This window comes from Diceros bicornis, chromosome 36 (assembly GCF_020826845.1).
Source record: "Diceros bicornis minor isolate mBicDic1 chromosome 36, mDicBic1.mat.cur, whole genome shotgun sequence".
Lineage (NCBI taxonomy): Eukaryota > Metazoa > Chordata > Mammalia > Perissodactyla > Rhinocerotidae > Diceros > Diceros bicornis.
The window spans coordinates 13631585-13653426 of record NC_080775.1 but is presented as its reverse complement, the minus strand read 5'-3'; the positions used below and the strand labels follow the sequence as shown (position 1 = coordinate 13653426).

The 21842-nt window shown below is 41.1% G+C and overlaps 1 protein-coding gene across 2 annotated transcripts in view; it reads right to left on the bottom strand.

Annotated features, from left to right (window-relative positions):
• Positions 1–21842, bottom strand: part of MCM10 (minichromosome maintenance 10 replication initiation factor) — a 39049-nt gene that overhangs the window by 5891 nt on the left and 11316 nt on the right. For both annotated transcript variants that reach the window (XM_058532433.1, XM_058532434.1), the window contains exons 7-18: positions 20887–21052; positions 18018–18185; positions 16647–16763; positions 14255–14454; positions 12771–12871; positions 11784–11894; positions 11579–11696; positions 9428–9656; positions 8178–8322; positions 7424–7542; positions 5562–5675; positions 2976–3121 (exon numbers count right to left, since the gene is read on the bottom strand). In XM_058532433.1, coding sequence (XP_058388416.1) covers positions 2976–3121; positions 5562–5675; positions 7424–7542; positions 8178–8322; positions 9428–9656; positions 11579–11696; positions 11784–11894; positions 12771–12871; positions 14255–14454; positions 16647–16763; positions 18018–18185; positions 20887–21052 — 1734 coding nt within the window. The remainder of the gene's footprint in view (positions 1–2975; positions 3122–5561; positions 5676–7423; positions 7543–8177; positions 8323–9427; positions 9657–11578; positions 11697–11783; positions 11895–12770; positions 12872–14254; positions 14455–16646; positions 16764–18017; positions 18186–20886; positions 21053–21842) is intronic.

The window sequence follows — 21842 nt, the reverse complement described above, 5'->3', positions numbered from 1 at the left end:
AATCAAAATTCCAGTGGGAGTTTTTTAAAGAATTTAATAAACTTACTCTAAAATTCATGTAGAAGAATACATGAAAATCTAAGTCAACCTTGAAACAGAAGAGAAAAAAGGGGTGGGGAGAATCTTTGCCCTAAGAGTTAAGAAATACCTTCAAGTTAAGACAACCTCCAAGAAGTGAGACAGTGTGACAAGACAGGAAACAACATGTGTTGGAGACGATGTGGAGAGAAGGGAACTCTCATACACTGCTGGTGGGAGTGCAAACTGGTGCAGCCACTATGGAAAACAGTATGGAGATTCCTCAAAAAATCAAGGATAGAACTACCATATGATCCAGCGATTCCACTGTTGGGTATTTACCCAAAGAACTTGAAAACACCAATGTGTAAAGATACATGCACCCCTGTGTTCATTGCAGCGTTATTCACAATAGCCAAGACTTGGAAGCAACCTAAGTGCCCATCAAGGGACGAATGGATAAAGAAGCTGTGGTATATATACACAATGGAATACTACTCAGCCATAAGAAATGATGACATCCAGCCATTTGTGACAACATGGATGGACATTGAGGGTATAATGCAAAGTGAAATAAGTCAGAGGGAGAAGGTCAAATACCATATGATTTCCTTCATTAAGTAGTAGATAATAACAACAATAAACAAACACATAGAGACAGAGATTGGATTGGTGGTTACCAGAGGGGAAGGGGGGAGGGGGGAGGGTGAAAGGGATAATTCGGTACATGTGTGTGGTGATGGGTTGTAATTAGTATTTGGGTGGTGAACATGATGTAATCTATGCAGAAATAGAAGTATAATGATGTACATCTGAAATTTTTACAATGTTATAAAGCAATGTTACTGCAATAAACAAAAAATTTAAAAAAAAAAATTAAAAACTAAATAAATAAATAAATAAACCAATTTAGAACTAAAAAAAAGAAAAAGAAGTGAGACAGTGTGGAGTTGGCTCCAGAACAAGCAGATCGATGAAAGAGACAGAGATCTCAAACACAGACCCATGTACACATGGAAACTTAATATGCACTCAAGGGCAATCCAAATCAATGAGAGGCAAGAGGGAACTCTCTAGTATACAATACTGGGGAACATGGCTCACTGTGTGGAGAAAAAAAGAGTAAGACTCATTATTTGCGGATGACCCAACACCACCAACAAAGCGGATTTCCAGAATAACTGAAGACACAAATGTGAAAGGTAAAGTATGATGTTAAGAGATAAAAATGCAGGAGACTATCTTTGTTAATTTGGAAGGAGGGATGGAGTGAGCAAGAAAGTTCTTGAAAAAAAAAACTGCAAAAGTGCAATATTATAACGTACAAAAGAAATCCCCTAATGATTTTATTTATTTTTAAAATTTTACTTTTTTTTTTATTTTATTGAGGTCACATTGGTTTATAACATTATGTAAATTTCCCTAATGATTTACATTAAATAAATATCAACAACTGGGAAAAATATATTCACAATGATTAAAACTAAAGGGGACTACGCTCTTCAATACAGAAGGAACATCTGCAAATAAACAAAAGAAAAGAAACCCCAACAGGAAAATAAGTAAGAGATGATAGACAATTACAGAAGAGGAAATCCAAAAGGCTATAAAACACATGAAAAGATACTCAAAATATCAAAAACCAGATAAATGAAAATATAAACAAACGATAGGATATCTCTTCGGGAAAAAAGTCGGTGAGGATAGAGACCCTTGTGTTTGCCCAATGGGGGTGCAGCTACGACCACCCTGGAGAGACACCTGGCGCCACTTAGTTGGCTCCACCCCTGGCCATACCCCCAACAAACACAAGACCCTAAATGGACATGTAGGGGAGGGTGGAGGGTGCTGGAAGCGATCTGGGTGGCCACAGATGACCTGTGATGGGTGCTGAGCATGGAATACTATTATTAGGTAGAAAAAATACACTAGATGTACACAGAGCAAATAGATGGATCCTAAAAATAGAACTGAGTGTAAAGAAAGAAAATGAGACAAAACATGTTACCATTAATACAAAAATGCCTGCATATAAAAGAGTACGCATTTTACAAGAAACCAACACGAGGATGGCATTAATCATATTAGAACAGTTGATTCTGGGGTTAAGGAACGGGATGAGAGTGAGGAAGGGGATGAAAGGAATACATAAACAGGATGAGGAAGGCACTGAATGGACCAGGGACGATGTACTACAAACTCCACAGGGTGTTGTTCACATGGAGTTCTATGTGAATGATGCCTCTAGAGTAGTCCAGCACAGAAGCTCTATCTTTGGATGTGAAGTCCTCGCAAAAAGTAAAAACAAAAACAAAGGACCCTTAAAACACACATATTCACATATTAAAAAAATTTTAAACAGATAAATAACTCCTTAGACTGGAGGAAAAAAAATCCCATCCCAGGGCCGGCCCGGTGGTGCAAGCGGTTAAGTGCGCGCCCTCTGCTGCGGCGGCCCAGGGTTCGCCCGTTCAGATCCCGGGCGCACACCAACGCACCACTTGTCAGGCCATGCTGTGGCGGCGTCCCATATAAAGTGGAGGAAGATGGGCATGGATGTTAGCCCAGGGCCAGTCTTCCTCAGAAAAAAAGAAGAGGATTGGCAGATGTTAGCTCAGGGCCCCTCTTCCTCACACACACACAAAAAAATCCCATCTCCCATCCCCCAACAAACACACATATACTCACCAACCCACCCTACCCATACTTCATTTATTTATTCAACAAACATTTTTGAGGACCTATGGGCCAGGTACCATACTAGGTACTGGGGATATAGCATTGAAAAAGGCAGGGTACCTTCCCTCCAGCAGCTTTCAGGGATATCCAGGAGGTATAAGAAGGCACAGAAATAAGGCCTGTCCAATGTTCCAATGGACCAGCATCATACAGGAATTGGAAAAAGGGTTCAAGGACCCTAGATGGGACAAAGAACCCAAACTAGGCAATTCTCATACCTGCAGTGCTTTTGGGGGAGCCTGTCAAGGGAGATGCTTCTGTTTCCACAGGGACACTTGAAAAACCTCTTGACGCCATCATGCCAGTGGTAGTCGTGTTGTTCACTGATGCAGGTCTCCAAAGGCATGAAGTGGGTGTAGGCACACTGCGTAAAACCAACAGAAGGGCAACATCTGGTCAAGAGCTTTGAAGGAGAAACTGGCTAGCTGCTACGAGGGCAGTCTGTTCTCTCGTCACCACCCAGGTACTTGCTGGTGGAGTTACCATCGTATCTTCCAGCTGTGGTGATTTCTGACTTTCCCTCCTACGCCTTATCTCATGTTTGCCCCACTTTCTGCTCAAGTGTGAAGTACACAAGAACCTTCTGTGACACCAAGACAATAGCAAGAGCAAAGAAAGAGAAGTATTGGAAACTTCTAAACAGCTTCGGTTGGTCTGTCCCATATTCGCGGTCGTCCTTCAGTTATAGGACATTGAGGCATGAGGCCTATTTAGGAAGGCTGATCAGCTCTTTCCTTTTCTCTTATAAGGCCTCTGAAAAGGATATAAGTTTATTACTACTCCTACTTCACAAGCAGCAAAACCAAGAGAGATGTAAGTAATTCACTTTTAATTTTGATTCTTAAGAGGACTGAAGAGAACTAGAAATGGTGGGTGAAGGTAGAAACAGTTGCTGGGGCAGTGCGATGTAATTTCTGGTAATTACATTAAGTCTAGAAAACTTTTGGCTCTGGCAACCTCAAAGGGTACAGAACAGAGTGGCAGATTAATCCCCCCCAAGAGGTACACACCCTAATACCTGGAACCTGTGAGTCTGTTAGGTCATGTGGCAAAGGGGAATTAAGGTTGCAGGTGGAATTAAGGTTGGTGATTAGCTGATTTTAAGATCGGGAGAGTATCCTGGATTGTCCCGCTGGGCCCAACGAAATCACAAGGGCCCTCAAAAGTGGAAGTGAGACACAGAGGAGGAGGTTGGAAGGACACAGCGAGAGGACTCAACCTGCCATTGCTGGCTTTGAAGATGAAGGAAGGGGCCACAAGCCAAGGAATACAGGAGCTCTAGAAGCCAGGAAAGGCAAGGAAATGGATTCTCCCCCAGAGCCTCCAGAAAGGAGCGCAGCCCTGCCACACCTGGATTTCAGCCCCATGAGACCCACATAGACTTCTGACCTACGGAACTGGAAGATAATAATTTGTGTTGCTTTAAGCCACCAAGTTGGTGGTCATTTGTCACAGCAGCACCAGGAAACTAATACACCAGCTATGTCCTTAGGTTTGCCACTTTGTTAGAGTAAAAGCTGTCATCTGAGGTAAAACCTTTATTTATTCTCCAAGGTCTGAACTTTCTCAAGGAAACCCTACCTTTTGGTGGCAGCCGGTTCAGGGCTGCCCCTAAATGTAAAGGAGAATATAAGGTTTTATTTATTTACTTTTTTTGTGTGAGGAAGATCGGCCCTGAGCTAACATATGCCAATCTTCCTCTTTTTGCTGAGGAAGACTGGCCCTGGGCTAACATCCATGCCCATCTTCCTCCACGTTACATGGGACACCTGCACAGCATGGCCTGACAAGTGGTGGTCGGTGCACGCCAGGGATCCGAATCGGCAAACCCCAGGCCGCCGCAGCAGAGCACGTGCACTTAACTGCTTGTGCCACCGGGCAGCCCCAATGAGGTTTTAAAATGAACAAAGATGCAGAAAATTGTACTTGATAAGCTAAGCCTCTTCCTCCTCTTATATGTTTATGAGGCTGATTAGCCATGTAGGTATATTTAATGAGATGTAATGGAGGGGGTAGTGTTTAGCAAGAACTTTTTTTTTTTGCCGTTTCTGTTTTTGGGAGGAAGATCAGCCCTGAGCTAACATCCATGCCAATCCTCCTCTTTTTGCTGAGGAAGACTGGCCCTGAGCTAACACCTGTGCCCATCTTCTTCCACTTTTTGTGGGGCGCCGCCATAGCATGGCCTGACAAGCAGTGCATCGGTGCACGCCTGGAATCCAAACCCGGCCGCCAGCAGCCGAGCGCGGGCACTTAAACCACTACGCCATGGGGCTGGCCCCACCATTTTTTATTAACCTTGAGGAATAGAGGATTTAGAATTTTCTAACAGACTTAGGGGAAAACTTCTGCAAAGAGAGACAATAATACAATTCACACTCTGCCTGGAGATTCAATTTAGTAGGTCAAGCCCTGAGTAGAAAGTGACAATAGCACTTGATCATCACGTGATGTGCAGGGACTATAAACTATGGACTGAGGATGTACTGCAAACTTGAGAAAGAGAGATAAGAATAACTTCGGTCCACAGGAAAAGGGGAAGAGACGTTAGAAGCTCATCTGCAGAACTGGGAGCTGTGGTCAAATGAGAGAAGAATCTCACCACAAACGCTCAGCCATTAGAACTCGGGGGCCAGGTCTGCAGGAAGCTGGGTCTTGGGCTATCACAGTTTGTCTTCCAGACTAAACGACAGACGCAGGACTCTGATCACAAGACATGGCCCCCACGTCCCACAGGTTCTCCATGTCCTGCTGAGTCACAACAGCACAAGACAAGGCCCACAGTTAGAACCATCTCCTGCACTCACCGTCTTGCATGTCACTACTCGACATTTCACTTCTCTGATGCTTCTCATCTTTTCTTCCATTTGTTCTTTTTTCACCAGTGGCTCAAAATAGCATTCCTGCAGCTCAGCCTCGGCCTAGAATGACAAGGCGTACAGAAGACCTTGTACCAAACCCAATATATACTCAGGCAGCAGTTTAATACTAATCAAAACAGAACTGATGAGACAAGCTAGCTGTTACGAGGACTTGATAACAGCTCAGCAAACTGCAATGCAAAAGATGATCATAAGTAGACACAAGTTCTCCATATGCAAAAAAAGAATATGAAAGTGTTTGGTGATTTTTAAAACACTAAATACAGCCTTAAAATACTAACATTATTAACAGTGTCGTCATGTCAAGTATGCAGCAGAAGGGAATTATTTCTACTGTTCCAACACAGAGTCAAGCTATGGAAGGTATTCAGTGCCTCCCTAGAGAGGACAGCCCAGTCTATTCAATATTATTCTCTAGACCAACCATTTGGCAGGAGCAATCCCTGGTGGTTTGGAACAACAGGGAGTAGGGATGAGGGCAGAGAGAGATTTACAGCAGAATGTGGTCACAGCTCTGGAGTGAGTGCCGCGCACAAGGCACAAGGACCCAAGGCCTTCAATGACCACAAGAGGGAAGGAGCTCAGCTCTACAGCCTGTCGGGGTCAGCTGGAGCATCTCTCCTGACTCTCTCTCCAGTAGAAAGATACAATACATAACTATATTTGTTAGGGATTTGTTAATCAAAAGAACAGATCATTTAGAGTGGTGGCATTAAACGGGGACAATACTGCCCCCCTGGGAACATATTTAAAATATGTAGGAGCACTTTTCTTGTTATCGCAATGATTGCTAGCCCTGCTACTGGCAGGGACAGGGATGCTACATCTTCTGCAATGCACGGAACAGGCTCCTACAACAAAGGATTCTTCTAAAGGTTCTATGGGACATCCAGGTGGATAAAAAACCTGATTATAACCTTCGAACTTAACTGCTTTCTATACAATATACAATACTCGTGCATGGTGTTAATATCACAGAATATTCCAAGAATGCAACAAGGAAACTCCTGTGTATACGGAGAGACAACTGCAGTTTGGTGTCTTCAAAAGTTTCCCAGGATTATTCACTGTTTTTTAAAAAATTATGTTGTCAAAGAAATAGGCCCATGGTATTTAACTTACCAAGAAAACAAACCTAATGAGCCTTCCTTTTTAGCTGTCTCATTGACACTTAGAAATCCAAATCTCTGACTACTTCATTATTTCTTCGAGGGTAGCTGTGCCCACATATTTACATAAAGAAATACATATTTTTAATGAAGATACTTTCCTTTTTTCTTTATATTACAGCTAGGACATTATATTAATATTTTTGAAATTACTAAATAATTATATTATCCACAAATTTTATTTCAGGATAATAAGGGAGCAAGACAAAATACTTCTTATTAAAAAGGGGCATTTGGAGTGAAAGTGTTGATAACTACTGATTTAGGGCATTTGAAATGCCAGTATCAAAATATTTGAAAGGAAAAATCCCTTCCCATACTGCAAGGCAGCAAGTACTATAGTGGTGAGCCATTTAAATGTAATTTCACAGCCATAACTACATGTAACATTTTTATAACACGGAAGTCTACTAAAGTAATGTTTAATGATGTTCTTCAATGCAAGGACCAAAGCAAAGCTGGAATCTATTAGAAATATTCCTGTTCTTCAAAGCAAACTCAAACAAACTGACATATAGCTATGTCTTGGTTTAGGTAAAAGAAACAGATTCTTAGTCCCACGACAAAGTGCCTCAAGTCAGAGACATCTCTGTCATCTTTGATCTCTTGGGCTCTTACCTCTTTTACGATCCCTGTGTGCCTTGATTTTGCTTTTAGAATTTTCTGAAATTCCTCAGATTCTAGATAAGCAAGTTGTTCTCTCCTCCTTTTCCTGGCAGGCTCCAGCTCATCCTCAGCTAGAGCAGAAAGAAAAAACATGAGCTGTTACAAGGAATTTCAGAAAGCCAGCGTGCCTCATGGACTCAGCTTCCCAATCCTCTGTCTCTGCCTAGCAGGCCCTTCAACTTTACCCCACTTGTTACCAGCAAAGAAAGGCTCTTAAGACGTGAGCTGAGAAGTAGAAACTAGAATATACGGGGGTGGATGGCAAATTTGACCACCAAATTAGAATCTTTTTACCCCTAAAATAGGAGCTGATTATGCTAATAGATAACAATAACCAAAAAACTCCTATTTACAAATTGATGTTAAAATCACACTGCCAACTTCAGAGTTTTAAAAATACAGATAGGGCGATTTAAAACAAAGGAATTCTACTTCTTTCAAAGTAAATCTTTATACTAATATATGTACAAAGTTCCAATGAATAACCCTTTAATCAAGTTTTCAAATTGTGTACAATTTCATTTCAATTTAATGTGATTATAAAAAACAACCAGTTCCAGTTGTGGAAATTCTATTTAGGCATCCTGCATAGAGGTAAACTGAAGTAAAATAATGACTTTTGATGTCAGGGACGCTGGTTATGGTTTACAACATCCCTTCATAAATGGCTTCTCTTTCTCATTGCTAACTTTGAAATTTGCAGTACCTTGAGGAGAAAACGCGTTGTTATTTTCCACACGATCCTTCACTTCCAGGAGATCCTGGGGGTCCTTTCGCTTCTTTTTAATGCTATTTGGGTTTGTTTTTGTTAGAATCTGGCCTTTTGCCCTTAATTTGGTTATAGCAGCTAACTAGAAAAAAGAAGAGAGAGATAAAAATCTAAAAGATGAGATAGGCATCTACAGCCCTGTACCCCTTCCCAGTTACAACCAGTGAATTCTGGCTGTTCTCAAATATAAATTGGCAAAATAAACCTTCATTCTACCTAGCACTATTAACACAGTTATTAAAATTTAAAAGCATGGGAGATAAGTCTGTAAGTCAATCAAGTCTCACCTTATCTAAATATCAAGAGTTAGTTTAATATCACCTAGTCTGTAGGCTTCCAGATCCATAGAGGAACCACATAAACATTTTGGAAGTTTGTTCTAGAATCAGACAGAGTTAGAATAGAATTCTAGCTCTGCCACTTACTAGTTTGTAACCTCAGTTACTTAATTTTTCAGCCTCAGTTTCCACATTTGTAAAATGGGGATGATAAATGATATCTTTTAGGGTTGTGGGTGTACGGAAGAAATGACATGAGGCACGCAAAGCATGTACCTGTACATAGTAAACAGCATGTACGTATGTATCACAGGTACAGACTAGTAATATATGTGTAATTGTTGTTATTATTCTTACTCTAGGTATGGCCTTGGCTTGAAGCTAGCCCTTCAAGTGGTTAAAGCTGTTAACTAGAACAAAGAACAGAGAGGCTCAAGGTGGGAGCTTCAGGTGACTCAGGAAGGGGAGAGGTGAAACATTCTGAGCAGGTGGGGTTCTGAGTGCCCCCGACTCCCACATCAATCAGAGCAACTTAGCTTTTATCTGTCTACAGACTGGGCTTCTGTGTAAGATTTATTTTCCAGGATTCTTTAAACCACTATTTTACAGACTTGCCTCAACAATTCCAAGAACTTTTTTCTCTAATGCCAGTGTCTCCAGTTGTAAAACAATATCTCCTTCCAGGCCTGACAAGAAACAGCATTGAGATAATGGCTAACTTTCTTGGATTAAATTAATGGCATTATGCTGACACCATTATCATTTAAAGTTCCTTTGATTCTAATTATGATGATCAATAAATAGCTATTAGGTGTCAGTCTTTCTTGGTCATAAGTGTATAGTTTGAAACTCCAGTTATGTTTTACAGAATGCAAATTCAAATATTGAAGAAAATAGATGCCAGCTTACCTTTTTGGCTTCTGCTAAAGCACTCAGTTTTGGTCTTGGTGGTGGTGACTCATCAAAAAAGAGAACATCATCTCCTTCCAAGATGCCTCGCCCGAGCTTCGGCGTCTGTGTGGCTGGGGTTCCTTCCAGCCTGGGGAACTCAGCCCCCATTCGTGGAGACTGAGCAGGGGGCTGTCGAGAAAAGGATGGCACAGCTGGGCTCTCGACCTCACTTGAGCTTTGGAGAAATCTTTAAAGAAACACGCAGTCACAAAATATGCAAGCACAAAATAAACAGACTGGGAGACTGTAGGCAGGCCACCAGCTGGTAAGTACTTGTTAGTGAAATAATTTCCCCTCCTTGGTTAGTAATTCAGATTAGCGTACAATGAAGAACAGTATTAGCTTCACTAACTCTTCAGTTAACTAGTTTTTCATTGAACGAGCTCTAATTGTTTTACCAAGTTAGAGCCGGTCACTATTTTTATCAGTTGGCTTTCCAGTGGGTGCCATCTATAGAACACAGCCCTGGAGTTGAGATGTGGACTGTGTTCCTAGCCCTCTGGTTGGTTCTGGACCTTTAGGAACTCACCACATCTCTCTGTATTTTAGTTTCCTCTACTGGGAAGAGATAATACATGTGATAAATCTGGAAGTCCTTAACAGAAAGGAGCTATTATTCACATGGTGATTATTTTATATACAGTTTTAAAGGCTATTTAAAAACAACAAACATCAGAAATCATCCAGTCCAAACCTCTCATTTTATAGATGAAGAAATCAAGGCTCAAGACCCCATTGCTCATAAGTGTCAGGCTCAGGACTAGTATGGGTAATCCTAGGCCATATTCTTTCCACCACCACATAGCCACTCTTGCACGCTCTAGGCTGAGTTTGCAAATTGCCTATCAGATCCTGCCCAAAGACATGTTTTGTTTGGCCAGCAAAATTCCAAAAAACTTCAAACTGTAATGCCTTTAAACTGAGAGGTGATGTCTATTTCCCACAAAGTCCACAACTCCATATATATTTTTCATGTGTATGTCTGTGTGTATATATACAGTCACGCGTCACACAACGACGTTTCGGTCAACAACAGACCACATATACGATGGTGGTTCCATAGGATTAGTATCATAGAACCTAGGTGTGTAGTACGCTATACCATGTAGGTTAGTGTAAGTACACTCTATGATGTTTACACAATGACAAAATCACCTAATGACACATTTCTCAGATCACATCCCCATCAAGTGAGGTTGTAACTAAATATTTATGTCATTATGGCACAGGATGAATACCTATATAGATATCCCATCAGCACCTCAAACTAACCTGCCTGAGGCCAAATCCATTCTCTTATTTTTCCAAAGCATTTCCTCTTGACTTATAAGTGACTTTCCTTTTCATGGAAACATCTACCCTTCAGCAGCCCACATTTGGGACAGCATCATGCTCCACATTGGAGTAGAACAGGTGTGAGTTTAAAACTTGGCTTCATCACCTACTAGTAATCTGATCTTCAGTCACATTATTCATAAAACCATAATACCTCCCAGATCACTGTAAGGACCGAATGAGACTGTACTTATGCAGTGTACTGCACAGTGCTCCGTACACGTTAAGCGCCCATAAACAGTAGCTCTTATTACTATTCAGACAACTTGAGTGCAGGAATCTTTGATTCGCCTACCTTCCACATCCATTGCCACTTGTTTTTGCCTCAAAATGACTCTCCGATTTCAATGCCTCACTTTTATCATTTACCTGAATAATTCCAGTATCTACTCATTGGTTCTGTCTGTAATTAAAAACCTACTTGTGGCAAAACTAAGAAATGGGAGCCAAACAGGTCAACACGTGCTTTCCCCTTTCACAAAACCCTCTTCCAATTTTCTTCTCTTCTCTTTTCCGCTGTGATATTAACTATTGTAGCCTGTACCACTTGGTCTCAGGATTCACTAACATATGACAGAGGTATATAACTTTAAATGCTATTTAGGATGTTAAAATTATTTTAAAACTTTCAAAGTTTTAAATACTTTTAAAATACTTTTAAAAAGGTAGCCAACCACCCAGAATTTAAAGTCGCATGTTTGAAATCTATTCAGGCGTTCTGAGGATTCCCGAGATGATTATCCAAACAGGGACGAGTACACTTGTTACTAGTACCGTTTCTGTATTTCCTCTGATTTCTTTCTCCTCATCTCCAACATCCACTGCTTCTGTTGCTTCAAGAGGGCTGATGCCGAGACGGACTGGAAAGCAGGTTTCGGGCTCCCCACGATCCCTGAAACACAAGCCACAGACTGAAGGGGTCCCCAGAGGTCGGGGGAACGCAGGTGTAGACACTAGAGCAGGTACGGGCTGACTCTACCTGATGACTTGGCTTTGGCTAAATGTTGTTTCAAGTTTCTAGCTCCAAACGTTGGCAAGTCCATCAGTTCCTTGAATTCCTCGGAGCAAGACAAGGTCTTCTGGGGTATTCCTGGAATACAGAGACATCAGCTTTAGAAGATTCAAAATTCAGATCATTTGATGTCACATGACGTCACTTTTTTGTGTGTGAGGAAGATCAGCCCTGAGCAAAGGTCTGTTGCCAATCCTCCTCTTTTTTTGCTGAGAAAGATTGGCCCTGGGCTAACATCCGTGCCCATCTTCCTCTACTTTATAAAGGACGCCACCACAGCATGGCTTGACAAGCGGTGCAATGGTCTGCGCCTGGATCCAAACTCGCAAACCCTGGGCCGCCGACACAGAGTGCACAAACTTAAGCGCTATGCCAGTGGGTCAGCCCCACGTGACATCACTTTTTAAACTCTGCATTCATAACTTAGTCATTTGTAAATGAAGTACATGGACTATCAAGGGGAAAAAAACCGTTAACCTCTAACATCAGACTAGTAGGACTGCAAGGGTATGACAAATTTATCTTATTTCAGGTAATGATTAGAATACTAATATCTGTCGGGTCATTTCATACACTATTTCTGGCATATGCACTACGGATGAGAGGCCATACTAGACCTCTGTTATGAACCAAGACCAAATACAGGGTAGAGGTGGCATTCTCTGACCAGGACCCCGATACTACTGATTCTACTACTGGACACTAAGAGTGAGACCCAGACACGTCAAGAAGTTTCAAAAAGCATACTAAGCTAAGACAGCTAAGATTAATATGCTGTTTTTTTCTTAAGATGCTGCCAACCAAGTTTGATTCCTTCAGCTTAGGCCACATCACTCACTAAGTATAGGTGATGAGCGAATATTTATAACTTAGAATGTGAACTGACCATTTTTAATCCTAAAGACTACACATTTAAGCTGGAGAAAGAAATGCAGTATCAAGAAACAAAATTACCAAGTTTTTGCTGAGTTTCCTGAAGGATCAAGTCTGTGCCCTTAACGACCAGATTAGTTAGAGTGGTTTGAATCTTTTTTTTAGGAGCGACAGCAGCTGCCCTGAAATGACAAGATCCCCCCACGAAAGGAAAATCACCAATCTTCAATGATCTGATGAGGTGAAGAAGGCACAGAAATATTCGTTTATTACAAACTGTCAAAATTTCTCAAAGCACCATATAAGTAGACTTTCTTAATACCATGGCCCTGTGTATGCATTACATCATAGACGTAAAACAACACGCAACCTACAAATTTGCTTGAAGGTCATTCTTGCAGGGCAATTTGGCAAAGGAAATAAAAAATATGCCAACACTTTGATCAAGTAGGATTTATCCTAAAATAATTAAGACCTATGCAAAAATTTAGGTTATTGTTAAAAGTTAGAAATATCATTAATGTTTAAACACAGGGAATTGTTTAAATAATCACAGATCCATGCAAAAGAATATTATGCGGTCACTAAAAATAATGTCATAAGTGAATGAAAACATTCATTATTTTATGTGGGAAAAAAAGAGGTTGCAAAGTCTGGGCACAGTATAATCTCATTTTATATTATTAAAAATCTATACATATGGGGGAAAACAAACCACCTACAAGCATATATACCAAGGAACTAACAATTTTCTAGGTGGTGGGATTATAGACGGTTTTTATTGTTTCCTTTTAGCTGAATTGTGTGTGTGTGTGTGTGTGTGTGTATACTTTTTATAATGTATGTGTATTGCCTTCTGCAGTTTGGAAAAATACATAAATTATTTTAAATCTTAAAAATGTGCTTGATATTACAAAATAGGCAGGAAGTGCGAGTCCTCTTGCCAAATTTCTGTTGGATTGGGGAAAAAAACTTATGTTTTGTTCTTGGACCAACTGTAGCTCCCTTGTGCCAGGTCCCCACCTGTCATGTCCTCAGATGTGCTTTCTGGAACACGGTAACAAGGCCATCAATCACCTACCTCAGGGACTCTGTGGAGTGGCTGAGACCCCGGAAGACAGGACACGAATGCCTGCCTCAGCAGCATCCACTCCGGTGAGGCTGTACTGCATATGCATTCACTGAATTAAACGTGGGTTCCACAAGGGCTGCAACCTCACTCTAACAGTCATGAGGGAAATGATTTAAAGGATGGCAACGCTATGATTACCACTCTCAATGGCCAAACAATCAGCCCTGACAGAGTTGCACTATTCATGTTAGAAGCCACAGAGGAAATGTTAGACCATCATGATGCAACTCAATTGCTTCCCCTTCTGTGTGTTTTCCCCTCTGGCTGAAAATGAAAGAGGCCCTCATCTACCTTGTTCCCAGCAGTGAGTTATGAAAGATTAAACCTACACAAAGTCTTCTAGGACCGTTACAGAAAAGCACAACCATTGCATTTACTTTTTTTAAGAAGACAAGGAGATTCTTGTCCCAAAGAAGCCCCAAGCATGTCTTACATTGAGGCTGCGTAAGATGCCGAAGAAACCCCTCCATAGTAAAAGCCGTCCTGACACAGCCGTTCTTTTAGGCTAATGCCTTTGCGGGCAAACTTCTTTGGAATTCGCCCTCCGGAGAAGGTGGACTGCAGGTCTGCCCGCCTGGCACTGAGCTTCTTGTACTGGGCCTGGATGTGATACTGACAGTACTCACAGTCGTTCTGCAAAAAGGAAGAGTGGCTGCATCAGGATTAGGGTGACAGGCCAGAGAATAATGTAAACAGACACAGTGCCTTTCTCCCGGCTACGCAGGGCACTATTCTGCATGCAGAGCCCTCCTTGCTGACCTCCAAGACCATTCCCAAAGTGCAGCTAGGCCGCCACTAAGGGAAAGAAGTTCTTCCCTTAAATTCCTCTTAAAGCACTAGTCGGGTGAAAGAAAAAGTGATATTATGACCGCCTTTGCCCTCTTTCTACAACAGAAATAAAATCAGCTTCTAGGATGAACCTCAAAAACATGCTAAGCGAAAGAAGTCAGATACAAAAGGCCACATATTGTATGACTCCTTTCATCTCCTATATCCAGAGCAGGCAAATCCACAGATACGGGAAGCAGAGTAGAGGTCCCCAGAGGATGAAGGTAAGGAGGATGGGCAGTGGTTACTGAATGGATACAGGGTGTTCTTATAGGGTGATGAAAAGGTTTTGAAACTAGAGACAGCTGGTGGTTGTACAACAGAGTGAACACACTAAATATCACTGAAGTTACATTTTAAAATGGTTAATTGTACGATATGTGAATTTTGCCTCAATAAAAGTTAATTTAAAAAATAAAACAAGGGCCGGCCCTGTGGCTTGGTGGTTGAGTGGGCGCGCTCCGCTGCTGGCGGCCCGGGTTCAGATCCCGGGCGCGCACCGACGCGCTGCTTCTCCGGCCATGCTGGGGCTGAGTCCCACATGCAGCAACTGGAAGGATGAGCAACTGTGGCATGCAACTATCTACTGGGGCTTTGGGGGAAAAATAAATAAATAAATAAAATTTAAAAAAAAATAAAAAATAAAACAAAATCAGTTTCTAGTGAGGCTTTGTCTTTCTCTGGTTGACTCTTGGACAAATGCTACCCCTTCAGCGAAAGGAAAAAAGAGAAACTACGTACTATTGTTCTATTGGGTGAACCCTTAGAAATGATGACAGTGGGTTTTTAATGATGCAGCTGTTATGTGGAGACCTGTCAAGTACTTTACTCTGAGACGTCTTTTTCCAACTCCCTCCCTCCTTTCTATTTCCAGCTCACTAGCTCATCTATTAGGCAGGAGTGCAGGAAATAAAAAGAGATGAACCCAAAACCTGTCATTTAATCCTTTCAAGGAGCTCTAAGAACTACCACTTCACATCCACTAGGATGGCGGTAATCAAAAACAGACGAGAAACTGGAACTCTCACATCCTGCTGGGGAGAATGTAAAAGCCACTTTGGAAACCAGTCTGGCAGTTCCTCAAGGCCTAAATATAGAGTTACTATAAGACCCATCAATTCTACTCCAAAAACACACATCCACACAAAAACTTGTACACTAATGTTTATGGCAACATTATTCATAATAGCCAAATGTGGAAACAACCCAAATGTCCATCAACTAATGAATGGACAAACAAAATTTGCTATATCCATACAATGAAATATTATTGAACCATAAAAAGGAATGAAGTGCTGATAAATGCTACAACATGGATGAATCTTAAAAACATTATGCTAAGTGAAAGAAAGGCCACATGTTGTACAATTCCATTATATAAAATGTCCAGAATAGGCAAATCTATAGAGACAGAAAGTAGCACAGTGGTTGCCAAGGGCTAGGAAGAGAGGGGAATGGGGAGTGACTGCTAATGGCTATGGGTTTTTCTGAGGGGTACTGAAAATGTTCTGAAATTACATAGTGGTGATGGTTGCACAACTCTGTGAATATATTAAAAATTACTGAATCCTACACTTTAAAAGGGTGAAATGTATGGTATGTGAATCATATCTCAATGAAGCTATTTTTTTTAAAGCCCTAAGAAAAAGCATAATGAAGTTAAAATATAAACTAAAATAAGGTTTTCAGTGAATTTCAGCATTAGTCTTTGATCTCTAGTAATGCAAAAAATTGAGGGCAAACTAAAATTCGGTCTTCCTTATCACCTCCTAGTCAGGTGGCAGTAAACGATCCCTTTCCTAAAAGGTCAAATCCTTCCCCGCCCTTGGCTTTTTAAACTGGCAATTATTAACCACATATTCAATTTCCTCACTTTGACTCTTCCCGTTATGTAGGAAATCCAGTTCCAAATTGGTCATTACAGCTAAAGTATCCACAATTTATTCCTAATAGTTCCTTTCTTTAGCAGAAACCACCCTAACAAGGCTGGAACTAACCAAATTAACAGTCTGTGTACAGGGTTCTCCATTCTTCTTCTTTGCTTTACAGGTTCCCAGGTCAAGAGCTTCACCCATGATTAAGATCTTTTGAGGATGATCAATAGATAAGCAGACCTGTAGAAAAGAGGTGGGGTGGGAGTTAAAAGCAGACAAAGGTATGGCCTTATAACAGCAAGAATGGATAAAAGAATGGTTGGTGTGAGTTAAGAAGGCTTTATGGGGCTACAGGAATTTGAAGCCAGTGCTCTATAAGACAGTTTTAGAAAGGGGAGGTGTAGAAGACACATTTAGTTCTCTACCCAATATCCATTCTCTCCTACATCTTTGTTAGCAGAATCTTGATTTTATTTGGGCTGGCAAATGCTCAGCCTCAGGTGAGGGACTCTGTTCCCAGTTTTCCCAGCATTCCTTGTAGCTAGTGATGGTCATGTGACTACGTTCTGGCCAATGGCACTGAAGCAGGAGTCAGTACGGAAGGCAGCTGGGAAAGCTTCTGTTTTCCTGATAAAAGTAGATAGAGGAGGCTGGCTCATTTCCCGCCTTGAATGGAGATGTGATGGCTAAAGCTTCAAAGCCATCTTGTGACCAAGAGGAAAAGGCTGAGCGACTCACAGACCCTGACCCTGACATTACCATACTGCCTGTATCTGGATTTTTTGTTATGTAAGAAAAACAAATCCCCACTGTTGACTGTTAAAAAGAAACTGCAGTGAAGTTTTTCTGTTTACTTGTAGCCAAACACATTCCTAATAGATGAAGATTTGTTTCCAATCTCTGGTGAAAGCAAGGAATGAAATAACTTTGTCTCTCACTCCTCCTGATAATAATTATCTACATTAGAGTGAAATTTTCTTGATGGGTCAGGTGGAGAAATTGTCTGTTGCTATTCACACCGTAGCTAGGTTTGCAATTTACAAGAGAATCAGTGGGTGGTACCCAAACTCTAATGCTGCTTGAGAAGATGAAAATTAAGCTTGAAAATGGAAATTCACAAGTGGCAGCTATGGTTGCACTAACTAATGGAGCAAAGTTCCCTCAGCTATCAAACCTTGCCTCCTTGGCCACCACAGAAGTTTGTGAAAGAGATCTAAGGAGACCTGAGTGTAAGAGTTCAAAAAACTCCAGGAACCTTGGAACTAATTTGAAAAGATATAATAAAAGAAGTTGATACAAAGCCCTTTAGAGTAGGTGGAAATTCAGAATACTGGTGAGTAAGGAATGAACAAAAAAACAAAAAGCCAGATTAATGAAGATATAATAATATAAAACCATGACTTATTACCTGGAGGTAGACCAATACAAATGTTTTTGACAAAACTTGGCTAAGTTATAAAGACCAAAAAGAAAATCACGGGAACAGATTCTTACCTCCTCCGAACCATCCTTGGGCTTCATAGGGTTAGCATTGAGCAGCCCTATGACGGTACCCTGCTCAGTCTTCCAGAGTTCTTTGTGAACTTCTCCAAACAAGAACAACGACACATACCGGGTCAGGTCACGAAGATCATTCAGTCGCCAGATGCTAAATGTTTTTCCCTGTAACAAATATTTATTTATTTATTTATTTTTGTAAGGAAGATTAGCCCTGAGCTAACATCTGATGACAATCCTCCTCTTTTTGCTTAGGAAGATTGGCTCTGGGCTAACATCCATGCCCATCTTCCTGTACTTTATACGGGATGCCGCCACAGCATGGCTTGACGAGCAGTGTGTCAGTGTGTGTCCGGGATCTGAAGCTACAAACCCCAGGCCGCCAAAGCGGAGCGCGCGCACTTCACTGCTACGCCATCGGGCTGGCCCCTATTCTTATTTTTAATAAATTTACACAATGGGTTACACCGTCTCCATTTATGGTTCAAGTGTTCCATGGTGAAAAAACACAGAAGTATAATCCATCCTGAATATATAATCATCAGAATGTCTGTTATACTTTCTCTAGGCTTTAGTTTACCCTTCTCATTTTAGAGATGAAAGATGAAAGTGAAGTAAGGCAAGCCATTAGCCAACTTGTTACTAGAGTCTCTAATTCTCAGCTCTAAACCGTCAGTGGGATAGCATTGCCTTCCTAATCACACACATACACACACAATCATGCATGCACACACATGTGCACACACACAATGTCAAAAGGACAAGAGGAAGCTGTGGCACTACCATTTAATAACTTACTGATATGAATTTAGTATATCTATTATTTATCACTGATTAGTTGTATTATTAATACTAATAAGGAGGTTGCAGCTCTTTCTAAACCTTTGCTTAGCTTAGAAGGAAAAACAAAAGCATCGTTTAAAGAAAACTGGTTGTGCTTAATTGTAAAATTTCACAAGTATTATTAAATAGCTGAAGAAATGCAACTCAAAATGCTGATCACTTATAATATGAACAAATTCCACTTTTACAGTTTTTTTTTAAACAAAATAATTTGAATAATATTGAATCAAGCTATTTCACAGAGGCACCCAGAGTTGGTATGGTTATAGGTGTTGGTGAGCTGTTACCTGGACTCAGTGTTATAATTATTCTTCCATGGATTTATACAAGGCCTTTCTTGGAAGAGTTCAGATAAATTTCACACCTATTATTTCAACATCACTATCACCACTTGTGACCCAATTTAGAACTTAACCGAGTAAAAACCAGACTGTTCACATACACCTGGACAGTAACAGGGCTAGAGCAGGACTCAGAATCTAGAACCCAACTCCTGGTGTCAGGGCTCATAAAAAAATCTAAGACTGAGGGGCCGGCCCGGTGGCGCAAGCGGTTAAGTGCACACGTTCCGCTGTGGCGGCCCGGGGTTCGCCGGTTCGGATCCCGGGTGTGCACCGACGCACCGCTTGTTAAGCCATGCTGTGGCGGCGTCCCATATAAAGTGGAGGAAGATGGGCATGGATGTTAGCCCAGGGCCAGTCTTCCTCAGCAAAAAAAGAGGAGGATTGGCATTGGATGTTAGCTCAGGGCTGGTCCTCCTCACAAAAAAAAAAAAAAAAATCTAAGACTGGTCAAGATCTAAATTGGAGAGTGAAATCAGTACTAAGCATGATTAATGGTATTTTAGAGCTGGGAGAGACTTCTGATATAATCAAAAGCCAGTTCCTTTATTTTACAGACAAGGAAATGGAGGTCCTTAAAGCAACCTAAGGCCGGGCCGGCCCCGTGGCTTAGCAGTTAAGTGCACGCGCTCCACTGCTGGCGGCCCGGGTTCGGGTCCTGGGCGCGCACCGATGCACCACTTCTCCGGCCATGCTGAGGCCGCATCCCACATACAGCAACTAGAAGGATGTGCAGCTATGACATACAACTATCTACTGGGGCTTTGGGGAAAAAAATAAATAAATAAAATTCAAAAAAAAAAAACAAAAGAGCCAGGGTTCACAGATCCTTCCAGATCCTTACTAGATGTAAGAGGTCAGTCGCAGAAGTTCTGAAACTGCTGGCCTGTGCCAGCACAGTATGGTATATTTAATTTGATGGATATTAGGAAAGATCTGATGAGTTTTAAAATCACAGTTGATTGAGGCATAATGGGAAAACTACTTTGTGGTGTGGCAAGTCAGAAAACTTGGTTTCTACGCCTTGTTCTCCCTTTAACCAGTTATGTGGCCTTAGGTTGCTTTTTTTTTTTTTTTTTTGGTGAGGAAGATCAGTCCTGAGCTAACATCCGTGCTAATCCTCCTCTTTTTGCTGAGGAAGACTGGCTCTGCGCTAACATCTATTGCCAATCCTCCTCCTTTTTTTTCCCCCCAAAGTCCCAGTAGATAGTTGTACATCATAGTTGCACATCCTTCTAGTTGCTGTATGTGGGATGCGTCGGTGTGCGCCCAGGATCCGAACCTGGGGCACCAGCAGTGGAGCACGCGCACTTAACCACTAAGCCACGGGGCCGGCCCAAACCCTGGCTCTTTGATTACCTGCTCCTCTCCTCCACATGAGGGATTATGGTGTCATAGGGGCAATCCCACGTGCCACCAAAACACTGACAAGTGAAATGCAGTAAGAATGATTTGCGCAATGAAAAGCCCAAGAAGCCTGTACAACCAGATCTTCTCTAGGCAGGGCATTCTTTACATATACCTTCCTCAGATACCAACCCAGTGATGGTGTGGCAACTTGGGAACTTACTAGCTGTTATTTCAAAATGAAATACTGATGGGCTCTGGGTAACTAATCAAGAACACTAGCCCCCACTATCAGATGGTGATGAAGCAGCTAAGAAATCAATAAAATGGCTTACACTGTTAGAACTCTGTGGAGTGATTTTCTTCAATATAACCCCAAATGTCACCCAGTCTATTTCTTCCAGCTTCTCACTTGACATCTTTTCCTTGAGCTGAGACAATCTGATCAGTTTTCGGCCAATCATTTTCTTGTTCATTTCTGTGGAGGACACTCGAGGCCGCCTGGGTCAAGAAAACAGCAATTAGTAGATTATTCTAATAAGAGATTATCTGGCACTTAGGCTGGTTAGAAGGGGTGTTACAGGCAGAAATCTACAGAGTACCTGTTCTCCGGGGGGCTTAGTTATGTAGTACGGACAAAGCACACATTTTTATAGCAGATAAAAAAAATAAGATGATTTTTAAAGTGCTTCCTTGGATATAAAACTGGAGCTTATATAGAAAACAAGAAGGATCACACACTGTTTTAAAAATTTCTTATAAATTATAATAATGTTATAATATTCTCCTAAAAATAATTTGACTTTAATATAAAATCATGAATTGATGCTAATAAATAAAATATTTAAATTTCATCAATTCTGCAAGAGTTTCACAGGTTCTAGTATTTCTAATTGGATTTTTTCAAGCCAGCATTTTCATATAATAATAAATAATAAGGCTTTGAATCTAGCTTCAATTAATATATTCTTGTTCCTAATGACTGGCCAAAAACTCATGAATTTGCAAATTGTTTTTCTCTAGTAGAATATTAATATCTGTCCTGTGTTATGTTAGATCGTGTTATGTATTCAAGAACAAGAGAAAACTGAAAAAAAACATGCCTTTTCACTATTTTAGAACTCTTTTGGAATAGAAAGTCCTAGAGCTGACTCTGAACAATAAAGAATATTCAGGAGAAAAACAGTGATGTAGATGGAGAAATCCTTTTCTTTGCCTCATTTCCGTGAGTTAATAAGTTACTATCAGATTACTATCCTTTGGAGTATTTTTAGGGCCTAAAGTCCAGGTA